At 34.2% G+C, this 13901-nt stretch overlaps 1 protein-coding gene across 4 annotated transcripts in view; it reads left to right on the forward strand.

Annotated features, from left to right (window-relative positions):
- The window catches only part of Kifap3 (kinesin associated protein 3), a 140441-nt gene that overhangs the window by 36272 nt on the left and 90268 nt on the right, over positions 1-13901 (forward strand). For all 4 annotated transcript variants that reach the window (XM_087206935.1, XM_087206934.1, XM_087206933.1 and 1 more), the window contains exons 9-10: positions 5769-5947; positions 12502-12664. In XM_087206935.1, the coding sequence (XP_087063061.1) occupies positions 5769-5947; positions 12502-12664 (342 nt within the window). The remainder of the gene's footprint in view (positions 1-5768; positions 5948-12501; positions 12665-13901) is intronic.

The following is a 13901-nucleotide window of genomic DNA, read 5'->3' on the forward strand; positions in this document are numbered from 1 at the left end:
TATAAGTTACTAGAAGGAGGTTTTTTTGATTCCAAATTAATTGGAGATTTTCCAGAGATCTTTGTGTTGATATTCAATTTAATTATTATCATCAGTAAATGTGTATTAGACACTTTCTTGTTGCGGGAAGGACATGTTGGAGGAAAGCTGCACAACCCATGGCAGCCAAGAAGCAGAGAGAGAGACGGGGGTAGGGGGAGAGATGGAGAGACAGAGAGTCAGAGACAGAACAGAAACACACCCTTCCAGCTCATGCCCCACGTGACCTACCTCTTAGGCTGCACCTCCTAACAGCACATTCATCTATGAACTCGTTAATGAAGTAATCCACTCGCATGATCCAGTCACCTTCCTACAGCTTGCCTATGAATGCATGAGATTTTAGGGAAATGTTTCGGATCTAAACCAACACAAAATGCACTTCATGACTTCAGTCCTAAATTTATCGAGATCTGTTTCGTGGTTTGCAGTAACTTCTTTGTTAGTAAAGGCTGCATGTGTACTTGAATGTGCATTCTGTTAGGTGGGATCTTCCATAAAGGTCCGTGAGAAATAGTTGATGGTGATTTTCTATTGTGCTGATTTTTTTCTATTAATTATTGAGAGAATAACACCAAAATCTTTGTACTTGTGGGTTTATTGGTTTCTTCTACATTTCTATTTTTGTTCCGTGTATTTTAAAGCTGTCTTGGGAACATAATGACATAGGATTATAATATATTCTAAATTACTTTATCTTTATAAAATAATCTTCATTATGCTTGGTAATGAAATCTTTGTTCTGAAATCTTTAAGGTTTATATTTTATGTCTTTAAATGTACCTTGTCTACCCTCAAGTATACATCTTTAACTTATGTAAATTAAGTCTGCCATGAAGTGATTTTATCACATTTAACATTTGGTGTTAGACCCATTTTCCCTCCCTGCCTTTATGCTATTTATTAATATTTATTATATTTACAAACCCCAAAATGTGTTACTATTTTTATGTAAGCAGCTGGTTTTATTTTAAAGGTACTTAAATCATAAGAAAGTAATCTTTTGTATTCATGTGCATACTTACCATTTACACTGATCTTATTCCTTTGTGTTGATACATATTTCTATCTGGTATCATTTGCTTTCTTTAAAAATTTCATTTAGGATAAGTGTACTGGTGATATTATTTTGTCTTTTATACATTTAAAATAGATTTTATTCTTTTTTGAAATATTTTCGCCAGGTTTTGAATTCTAGGTTAAAAACTTCTTTCCAAGCTCTAAAGATGTTACCCTTACTATTGCCTTGCTCACATTGTTTTTGCTGAGAAGCCTTCTGTCATCTCTTTCTTTGTGTACAGTGGACCCTTGACTTACAAATTCATTTTGTTAGTGGGGGCTGGTTGTAACTCAAGTTGGTTGTAAGTCGAGACTATTTTTTCCATAAGAAATAATGGAAATTCCCACAATGTGTTCCAAACCTCCCAAAGCACCCCTTAACTAACCTTTTCATAATAAAAAAAAAGTTGTATAATGTGTGTAATTTATCAGAAGCACCAATAATTTTCCTAGTGTACTCACCAAAAAGTTATAAAATGTGCCTGGTTTACCAGAAACAACAATTCCATACTGTACTCACCATTCAAGTTGATATCTTTGGCTTGCAGGAAGGGAAGATGAAATGGAAGGTGCTTATGGTTTGGAAGGAGAGGTCCCGTCCATAAAAACATCAGGACTCTCGCTCTCTGGTGTCCTTTCTCTTCTTGGGAGAGTCTGTAGCCCACTAGGACCTGCCTCTGGCTCACTAACTCTCAACCTTTTTCAGAACTAAAAAGTGGTCTAAGGTTTTCTGCTTCTGTCTTTTCTTTACCACTGTTCTGTAGTATGACATGACCTTGTCATTAAGCAAGTGAATGCAACAATTGGCTTTTTCTCTCTCTGGGTGGGTCTTCTCTACAAATGTTTGTAGCTCTATCCATTTTTTCAGGACTTCCTTTATTTCAGAAGAAGAACTTTGCTGCACGATTGTTGATACTCCCCCTCCTCTTCAGAAAGCTCCTCATCTGCCATTTTCTGTTACTCAGCCTGAAGTTGCTGAAGTTCCTCTGTGGACAATTCCTCTGAGTGTTCCTCCAGCAGTTCCTCACCATCACCACTGTCTACCTGCAAGCCTGTGGACTTATAGTGACAGTTTTATCAACCACAAGGTCAATTGAAGGCTCAGGCTCCTCTATACAACCTTCAGTGTCTCTCTGCTGTATAATTTTAGGCCACACTTTCTTCCAGGCAGATCTCATTGTCCTTACAGAGATATTGGCCCAGGATTTCTCAATTAACCCCACACAGGGACGGGATGTTGTAATATTCCTTCCAGAACTCTTTAAGGGTTAAATCTGTATCTGAGACCATATAGAAGCACTTCAGGAACAGTTTCTTGGTGTATAGCTTCTTAAAGTTAGCTATAACCTGCTGATCCATAGGGTGCAGTAGTGGAGTCATATTAGGTGGGAGGAACTTGACTGAGAGCCATAGGGATTCTTTAGCCAGTTCTTCTTCCAAATCTTGTGGGTGAGCAGGAGCATTGTACATGATGAGAAGAGCCTTGAGTGGTCAACCTTTGTCCTCTAGATATTTCTTAACAGTAGGACAGAAAGCCTCCGTGATCCACTCAAGGAAAAATATTCTTGTTGCCCAGGCTTTTGTGTTAGATCTCCACAAGAACCCTAGCCTATTCTTCATGACTTTATGTTTTCTGAACACTAGGGGTCTCAGAGTGATAAACCAAGAGAGGCTTTATCTTGAAGTCACCACTCGCATTGACACATAGCAACAAGGTTAGCCTATCCTTTATAGCCTTGTGACCTGGCATTTTCTTCTCTTCCTGGGTATTGTATGTTCTCTTGGGCATTTTCTTCCAGAAAAGGTCAGTTTCATCACAGTTGAAAACTTGATGAGAGCAAAAGCCATTTCTCTGTGTCATTGTTTCAAAGCAGTGTATGCAATTTTCAGCAGCCCCTTTTCAGCACTGGCTGCTTCACCATGCCTAGTTATACTGTAAACCCCAGTTCTCGCTTTAAAATTGTGAAACCACCCCTTACTGGCATGAAATGTTTCACCATTATCACTCATTGATGGGTTATCCTTCACGAGATCTGCATTTATAGCCCCAGCTTTTTCACAAATTTTTCACAAATTATAGACTCAGGTTATAACCTGCCCTCTGTCTTTCATTTATCCACACTAATAATGGTCTTTCTACCTCATCTAACGCTGTTGATCATGACTTACTAATTTGAGTGACACCTTTAGCAACACTAACTTTCTTATATAATCTTTTCTTTGTAAGCTTGTTGAGATGGTGGATTTCAACATGCTGTATATATGTATTACCAAGATGGGTCACATAAATGCTACTGTCATGTTTCTCCATAATTTCCTTCTTCTTTTTTATTGTGATTGCTTTCATTATCTTCTCTTCCTTCCTTAGCTTCTTTTCTAGCTTTTTGGGGGCCATTTTGATAGTAATAATCGTAGTGATTATGTAAAGGACTGACCGAAATCACATCCACAAACATGCACATCTGGGCTCAGACTGATGTTTATGTACACTTACATATGCTTTTCTGGCATCATGAGTCTTTGTTTACAACCACACAAGCCACCGGCATTCAGGTCGTAACTCAAGACTTTGGTCATAAGTTAAAACTGAAATTCTAGTTGTAACCCAAGTTGTTCATATGTGAGGCTGGTCGTAACTCGAAGGTCCACTATATGTTTTTCTGTGGTAGCTTTTAAGATTGTCTCTCATTTGTTTTGAATAGTTCCATTATGATATCCCTTTGCATAATTTTCTTCATATTTCTCACTCTTGCAGTTCGGTGAGCCTATTAAAAATCTTGGTTTATAGTTTTCATTAAATTTGGAAATTTTTGTGTTATTTTTTCAATTAACTATAATTATACATATATATTGAGCCACTTGATGTTGTTCCACAGTTCTCTCATACCTCTTACATTTTTGTTATTATTTTTTCTCATGATTATTTTTGGATAGGTTATAATTTGGATAGGTTATGATTATTACTTCAATTTCAGAATTTTTTCTTCCATTTTTAAACTGCTAGTAGTGGCACCTGATATATTATCTCAGGCATTTTAGTTTCTGTTGTTAGGAAGTGTGAATATTTTTTGTCTCCTGTTTCTTAACCTACCTAACTTCTAGAAGCGCTGGAATAGTGATACAATCTTGAATCTTCCCATTTTATAATTCTAACCTCTCTATCTGTTCCCAGGGCAGTTTCACAGGTTGATATATTTTCCTACCTATAAGTTATATTTTCCTGCTTCTTTGTATTATTGATAATTGTCTTAGTTACTTTCTCATTGCTGGGACAAAATGTCCAACACCCACATGTTAAAGGAGGAAAGGTTTATTTTGGCTCGTAATTTGTAGAGGTTTTACTCAATAGTCAGCGGGTTCCAAGGTAGGACAGCATGACAGAAAGACACGGCAAGGGAGAAACAGCTCATTTCCTGGCCGCAGGAAATGGAGAGATCCAGGGGTGATGGAGGAAGATAACACTCTTTGAAGCCATGTCCTAGTGACCTACCTCCTCCAACCAGGCTTCTCCTCCTGAATCACATTTAGCTCTGAACCTATCAGTGGACTAATCCACTCATGAGTATCATGTCCCCATGATCCAACATGAGGCTTTAAGGGGACACTGAGATATAATCCATAACAATAATCTTTGATTGACTGTCAGAGAGCATGAAATTTACATTCTTGAGTGTTGTATATTTTTTACTCATATAAATATCCCTGAGCTTCGTTTTGGAACACAGTTGAACTGTGTAGAAAGAATTTGGTCCTTTTACATCTTCAACTAATAATTTGTTAGTCTGGACATAAGCAGAATTTAATCTAGATCTAATTTTTCTCCACTATTGCTAAAGACCTTTTGAGAACTCCACCTCATAAGTAATGAGGTTTGCAGTATGTGTGGTAGAAAGCCATAAGAGGTAAATAAGACTGTGCACCAAAGAACCTACGTAGTTCTACATAGATTAATAGAAACCTTTTTTTTTTCAAAGAAACTTTTTAATTGTAACTCTGAAGATCCCTGTCAATCAAAGGAAAAGGAAAATATTACTGCTTAATTTTAATTCTTAGAAGGAAACAATGGCAATACAGAGATTCAAAACAAACTCTATATGGTAGTAATAGACATTGACCTTTATCTAGTATAACAGTTGTCTTACTGAATTTCAAAGGGACCTTTGTTACAGTGACTTAACAAAATCAGTTTGATTATGAAAACTAGATTTTTTATTCTCAAATGTAGCTCAAGCTGTGCTGTGTATTTTGGATTGTAACTTTTAACACAGCGATCTTTAGTTGTTGAAGTTTTATGATATTTCTATATGCATAAAAGTTATTTTCCTTGCTTCTCTTATCACTTGCTGACTTAAATCTTTTAATTGCCAGTTGATTACTGTGAAGCATTAAGCTGCAAGAGTTGGAGTCATTGTCTTATTTTGGTTACTCTGTCATCATCAAAAGAATATTATTTTATATATATGTATTATATATGTTTTGTATAATATATAGTTATACGTCATTCAATGTTAATGTTTTCTCAAGAACTAATTACTAACCAATTAAGTTTCTCAAAATAATACATTATCTTTTTAGAACTACTTCAATTAACCTGATAAATGAGAAGTAATTTTTTAGATTGTTGACTCAATATGCCAGTCATTTAACTCTTATCTGTTTTACTTTTCCAGTTGCTCTTTATTTGCTTCTGAATCTAGCTGAGGATACTCGTACAGAACTGAAGATGAGGAATAAGAATATAGTTCACATGTTGGTGAAGGCTCTTGATCGGGACAATTTTGAGCTGCTTGTTCTAGTTGTAACATTCTTAAAGAAACTCAGCATTTTTATGGAGAATAAAAATGATATGGTAATTTACAAAGCTCCTTCTTGAAATAGTTCATGTTAGCCATTTTTTGACTAGCATATCTTGATTAAAAATAAACATTTTATACTACCCCTATTATAATAATTCTGAAGATTTTATAATAGCAGTTACTCACTGAAATGGCTTAATTGGGAAATACATCCCATATTAGTTAATATTCAAGATAATTGAAACTTTCTGAATGAAAATATTTTCTAACATACCATTTATAATAGATTTTGCCATTTTAAATATAGAAAGTAGTTTAATCTGAAAATTGTACTTCAGGGACATATGACTCTATTATTTTTTCCTAGTTTGCCTCCTTCATTTCTGATTTTAATGTATGAGATTAGCGTTTAGCCCAATCTTGTCACCTATCATTCCAGTTGATAGCTACAACCTTTTGATTCTGCTCCTTAAATATCTCTGGAAACTATCCCTTCTTTCCGTTCTTAGTGCCATTTCATTATTTCATCTACTTTGTATTTATATTTCATTTGTTGTTTGGATTGTTACATTGGCCTCCTATTTGCTATTATGTAGATATAATTGCCTTTGAGAAATACAAATTGGGCATACAGTGTTTCCCCTCTGTAGAATATGCATAATACACAAATATACGAAGATAGAAGGTGAGGGTTTTTACAGGAGGTGTTGTTGGTTTTGGTGGTACAGGGCAGTGAACTAATGGGGTCTCATGCATGCTGGCAAGATTTCTCCCACTGAGGTATATCCCTAGCCCTAAAGATAAAAGAAATATTCTTATCTGCTTTTTTTCCATATCATTAAAGCATCTCTGTTAGTGTAGTAGCATACTAAATAGATATATAAGTAACGACACTGTTTTCAGACATCTCAGTTTTTTATAATTTTAGCTATTATAAGCAGCACTTTAGTATACATATTTGTGCATACATTTTTGAGTATATATCTGATTATTTTCTCAGAGTAGTTCCTAGAAATGATCTATGGGCTGTAACTCCATTGAGGACTGTTTTTAAAACTATATGTATTAACTATATGTGACTGTGTATTATTAGTATAAGTGACTTCTCCTTCAGGTGGATTAATAATTAATATATAGTACTTATAGCTATTATTTTTTCTTTTAAAATCGAACTAAGAAGTAGCTTGTTATATTGAATGTCATAATATGCTTATTGAAAACCTGATAGTGATGTATCAAATTTATAAGTGCTTGAATTCTAATTCTTAAATATAGAAAATTTTATTTTACCTCTATATATTTAATATCTATCGTTTTCATCATTAGTATTTAGTTATATTCAGCCTGTCTTATATTGTTGTGAGATTGAATGTATCAAGAGAGATTAATCAGAACCATGTTTTTGTTTTCTTTGACCTTATATCTAACAAAATGATGCTGAGACTGGGATGATAGGTAGATAGATTTATAAGCAGTTAGGGTGTGGCTGAGTAATTGCTTCCCCTTGGTATAAGTTAAACTATGTCCAGGCTGGGGATTTAGCTCAGTGGTTCCAGTGCCTACCTTACAAGAGCAAGGTCCGGAGTTCGATCCCCGGTACCAAAAAAAAAAAAGAATGGGTTTTGTAATAGTACAAGATCCCAATGATGACTGTAACTGTATTTTATACCAAAAATGTACCAATAAACTTAATGGGAAAAAACCCCCAAAAAACGAAAACAGAAACCTCCATTAAACATTTGATCTGATGTGCTAATTAGTCTAACCATCTTCATAAGAGCCCCCTGATTCTACCATTTATTTTTTATGGCCAAAAATATAAATATTAATTTATTACTGCATCGACTAAAATATATGAATTATCACCTTTGTGTGAAAGGGGAGAGAAAAAGTAAAATGGGAGCAAATATTTCTCAATGCGTTAAACTATGTTCTTCTATTTATGTAATTAGATTAATTTCACTTTTAGTATTTTCTCAGAATTTAAATATATTTGCAATCAACATGTATTTACCATGTATAGATTAGTTTTGTATTTAAGTAATGCACTTATATGCTCCTTCTATCAAAAAGATCTCAAGATTATTATTAAAATGATTTTTAATGAGATCATAAGTTTGGACAATATAATCATCTTACAGAACATTTCTTATTGAGGAAAAACTGAGGTTCAGAAAGATTATTCATCCAAATTAATGACACATGTTTGATTATACAGATTTTTACCATAGATAGTATGGATTTTATTTTTATTATGGAAGAAATGCTTTTCGGGGCAGGGATTTAGCCCAGTGCCACTGTTCCTGCCCCTCAAGTGCAAGGTCCTGAGTTTGATCCCCAGCACCTAAAAAAAAAAAAAAAGAAAGAAATGCTTTTTATTTAAGGACATCTTACAGATTGTCTTTATTTTTATGTTGTTTCTTTAACACATTTTTAGCAAGATTAACAATAAATAACTTTTAAGTATTAGCTTCTACAAACAATGAACAATATAATTAAAGACTAAAACAACTTGCTGATGATCACTTTACATGAAACACTTAAAAATATTAATTAACTATAAATTCTATTTTATAGAATTGTAGAGATTATTGCATATTGAGACGATTACTAAATTCAGCCATTGATGATGAGCTTTTCTTTTTAATCAACCAAAAAGACATGACTAATGGGCTGTGTTAAATAAATACAGGTCTAGTGTTGATTGACTAATGACACATACTTCACATTCCATACTGTGCAGTAGGAATACAAATTAATAACAAACCCTCCAAGTTATTTTATTACTAAGTCTTGTTCTAACAGTGTATACATATGCTATGACTTTTTCAAAAGAAAAATATTACCTGATATAATTAGTAGCAGCTGAAGCATGTGGCTGTTTTATTTTTTTGAAAAATGTAGGGGGATGGCTGATCTATTTGTAAGTATTACTTATGAAAAGTATTCTTTTTACTCTTGATGTGTGCAAATACTGACCTTGTTTTTTAGACATATATTTAGAGTAAATGCAATTTACCTAAAAATATCTTTCAATTAGTGGCTTAAATTGAATCATATCTCATTTATATAATTATATTCACATAGTTAATCATTGAAATATAACAAAACAAGTCAAAACATTAAGAGGAACAACAGAGAGGATATGTGTTGCTTGGTTTGCTTATTTTCTTACTAAGAACTTTTAAAACTTTTTTCTATATTTTAGATACAAGCCTTTTATTAGTTATATGTTTTGCAAGTATTTTTTCCTTTTCTGAAGCTTGTCTTTTCATTCTCCTAGTCTTATAAAGAGCAAAGTTTTTAATTTTGAAGTTCAGGATATAAAAGTTTTTTAATGGACTATATTATATTTTAAAATATGGTGTCATATTTTTAAAATCTTTGCCTTAAGTTCACAACTATTTCTTCCTATGCTTTCTTCAAGAAGTTTTATAGGGGTTTTTGATGTTGTAGTCTGTGATCCATCCATTTTGAGTGAAGCTGGTGTGTGGTACAAGATATGGATCAAGATTCATGGCGTTATGTATGGATGTCTGTTTCAGTCCAGTTCTAGCACTGTTTGTTAAAAGACTTCTTTCATCATGGAATTGCCTTTGCATCTTATTGAAATTGCCTTTCTAATTTTGTTAAAAATCAGTTGGCCATATATATGTGGTTTTATTTCTAGGCTCTATCTTCTGTTAATCTATGAATTTTTCTTTCACCAGTATCCCTGGAATTGTATAGTCAGTCTTCATGTCAGCAGTATAAAGCCTCCAGTATTATTCTTTTTCAAAATTATTCTAGGTGTTTCTTTACCTCTCCATTTACATTTTAGAATCAGCTTTTAAGTTTTGTGTTTGATTTTTGGAAGTCTTTGGAGATTGCTTTGTACTCTAATGAAGAGCTCTAAGATGTGGCTACCATGTAGTTGTGAAGTGTTCATAGATGTCTGAAGGAAAAATCAGATGTTGATTTTTGTCAGTTTGGCATTTTAAAAAAACTTGTGTTCATTCGCTAGTATGCAATGAAAAGAAAAAGGAAAGCAAAGGCTTAATTGTTAATGTTACCTTTATGAGGTCAGTAAAAGGGTATACTAAGGATGTGAAGAGGACACTATGTTTTCGATCTCCAATAAAAGAAAAAATAAAGCAAGATTATTCAGAAATCTTTTGTTATGATCCAAATACTATGAACTTAGGAGGTGTGTTAAAAAGTGGTACATATTTTAATTTTTAAAACTTATTAAAGCAAAACACATTGCCATTAATCTGCTTCAAAATAGTACCCTTCGCTTTGAACACACTTAATCCCATCTGTCTTACCACTTTTTGAAGTAGTTCTGGAAGTCCTCTTTTGTGTCCTTAATGAGATAATAAGACAATATCAAAATTACAGTGAATGCTGCTGCTGAGTGCCACCAGTGGAAAAGAAGACTCATAAACACATCACAGTGTGTCCTCATCCACCTTGCTCACCATGCCTGGCCCCATAAGATTTCCGATTCTTTCTCCAAAGTCAGAATGACCATGAAAGGGAAACCTTTTGAATCAATTCAGCATGTTGAGGCAGCCCCGACATCACAACTCAAGAAAGACGCAGAAGACTTCCAGAACTTCCTGATAAAGTGGCAAGAAGGATGGGATAAGCATGTGTGAAATGAGTATTTTGAGGGGGATTAATGGCAATGTCTTTTACTGTGCAATGCATTTAAATTTGAAGATTTACCATAGTTTTATATCACACATAATATATAGAATTTCTCTCCCTTTATTTAGCACTTGTTTATAACTAAAAAACATGAGGGGATGTTCTGTTTTGTTTTGGAGGTACTGAGGCTTGAATCCCCAGGCCCTTTTAATTTTTTATTTTGAGATAACATCTTGCTAAGTTGCCCAGGGTAGGCTCAGACTTGTGATCCTCCTACCTCAGTACCCTACAGTGTTGGGATTACAGGTGTGGGTCACCACACTCAGCTACCATGAGATATTTTTATAACCATGTTTTTTCATTGCTATCTTAAAAATTTGAATGTAATGCTTCTACTACAAAATAAATAATTGGGAGTGCCTTCTGTAACTTCTGTTAATAACACGGGCCCTCTTGATGCAACTTTATATGTTCAAAAGCAGAGTGTAGAGGCCAGCAAACATTTTTCTTTAATGGCCAAATAGTACTTTAAGTTTTCCGAGTCATATGATCTCTATCACAACTACTCAGCTCTGCTGTAATAGTGTGAAAGCAGCTATAGACAGTCTATAAACTGACGGCTATGGCTCTGTTTCAATAAAACTCTGGAAAAATTTAATTTCATAGAATTTTCATGTGTCATGATAGATATATCATTCTTCCTTATTTTTTTCAACCATTTAACTATAACAGGCTAGGGGTGTAGATCAGTGGTAGTTACCTTCCAGCTTGCTTAGCTGCCATGCACAAGACCCTGGATTTCATCACCAATATTGAAAAAAAAAAGTGAAAGCCAAAAACCATTCTTAGCTCATGGGTTGTATGATCACAGATGGCAGGCCACATTAGGCCCAGTAGCCATAATCTGCTGCTCATCCCTGTTCTAAAGTGTTAGTGATTACTTGTAGCCCAGCTTCTCTCCTGAGTATTACACGATTTCCAGTTAGCCACTGAATATCATCTCACATGAAACATGACAAAAATTTAAATAATTTTTCCTTTATTGGCCTAGACTTTTTTTTTCCATTTATGAGGGTTAGTTGCACAAAAAGAAAACAAAGAGGTTTGATCCTTTCAGTCTTAACTAGGCCTTCTTAGAAGGTAGGCCCTTGGATGCTATCTAAGAACTTAGATTTCAGGAGTGTTCCATCCTTAGGAACACATCATCCTTTGGACTTAAATCATTGAGGACACTCTGCTACCTATAGGATGATATTCGACTCCTTAGCAGAGCATTAAAAACCTCTATGATCTATCTAAGGTCTACCTTTAAACTTCTTCGAATCTCCAACATGTACTTTACACTGTGATCATACCAAAGCACCTGTAATTCTCCAAACCAGGTCTTTTATCCTTAAATGCCCATCTACTACCTGCTTCTTCGAACCTGCATTGCCTCTGCCCTTCTTAACCAAAGAACAATTTCTTCTTCTCTTTGTAAGACTCTGTTCCTAATTTAAAATGGCCTTTGCTTCTAGATAGTTTAGTAGCTTCTTGCATGTTGCTTCCAGAGCACTTTGTGTATTGGATTATTATCATATTTCCATTATTTGTTCTATTTGTCCACTTCTTTTTAGACTTTGGAATCCTTGAAACCAATTTGAGATATTGTTTCATCTAGCACAGAGCCTGGTACATTGAGGGTAGTGATTAATAATGCAGTATTATCAAGGATCAAATGTAATTTGTCTTCCAGTTGATGTAATCAAATAAGAGAAAGAAGAGATGATGTAGAACTATGCACATACATTTTCTCCTCAAAAGTTTGATTGCAGGAAAGTTTATAGATTGAAATGAGATCAACTGGGAATATAAGATTGCCACACAATTATCTTTAAAATAGATATACATTAGTATAAAAACAAAAACAATTATTTCTAATCTTTTTTGGGTTATTTTGCAATAAATCCTCACTGCATTTTATTATTTCACATAGGTGGAAATGGATATTGTTGAAAAACTGGTGAAACTGATACCATGTGAGCATGAAGATTTACTGAATATCACTCTCCGGCTTTTACTAAACCTGTCCTTTGACACAGGACTGAGGAATAAGATGGTACAAGTTGGACTTCTTCCAAAACTCACTGCACTCCTAGGTATGCTTTTTAAAAGTTAATGACAGTGTTTCTTGGACTTTCCAACATCACTGGAGTGCTAAAATTAAATTGAGCACTAAGTAAAAACCTTTCCAAATGATAAATTCTGCATGTGTTCCTTGATTAGACACTGAATAAAAAGTAAGCAGAATAAATGAAAAATTACCTGTGCCAGAATTTCTGAGGTGTTATAGAATGAAATGGAACAGGACTGTTTAAACTTTTGTCCGCATTAGCCCATACTGAACCCCAGTGAAAGTACATGAGTACTCTAGGGAAGCCAAAAGAAAATATATTTTCTCTTCAGCATTTCTTGAAAAAGCAAATGTCATTAAAATTTTTATATTCTGTTATATTTTAGAAATACTGTTTACAAACACACAAATTTGTGGAAACATTTTGTCATTAAGTAAAAAGGGGCACTATATTTTTGTGTAGCGTGAGTTCAAAAATATTATATTGGAGAATTCACTCATTTTGAATATTTAAATAACTTTGTTTTGGATCTAAGAAGATATCTACAGCAAGGATGTAGTCAGGAGTTAATGCTTCTGGGCTCTCGGCTTAATAATTAGCTTTCTTAGCGGAGCATGAACCACCTCTAACTGTCTCTCCAAAATCTCTTCATTGGCTTCTGCCAGCCCCTAAAGTTATACTATGGCCATACAGAAGCACTTGGGATTCCCTGCACGAGCCCTCTTTTGCCTGAGCGCCTGGCCTCCTGCTTCACCTCTATCCACAAGGCCACTGGCCTTTTTTTAACAAGAAAGCAAATTCTTACTCATTTATTAATACTGTGTTCCTCTGTTTCAGTATTGTAGTCTCTTCTTTTTTGCAGCTTTATCCATATATTCAAATATTACACTAGAATGTTATACATTTTAGAGATAGTCTAATGAGGTGCACTTTCAAAAATTGCTTCTGGGGATTCAAGGAATACAGACATCTAGGAAAGAAAAAGGAAAACTTTAAGAGTAAAATGTCTTCCTTGAATTTAATCAGTATAACAATGTATCATAAATCTGACATAATTATGTAGCAAATATTAGATCATACTATTAGTCTATATTAATAATTAGGTTATTCCCATTGACCTGAAGCCATTGAACAAGGTTGTATTCATAAAAGAAGAAAAGATGTAGAAAATATTTCAGCTAAAGCGATTAACATTATGTAAGACATAGAGAAACCTAGGCCAGTATAACCAATAATAGATTGCCATTTCAGCCTTAGCATA

This window comes from Heterocephalus glaber, unplaced genomic scaffold (genome assembly GCF_053883595.1).
Source record: "Heterocephalus glaber isolate CG9 unplaced genomic scaffold, H.glaber_assembly_v1.0 deba00000738, whole genome shotgun sequence".
Lineage (NCBI taxonomy): Eukaryota > Metazoa > Chordata > Mammalia > Rodentia > Bathyergidae > Heterocephalus > Heterocephalus glaber.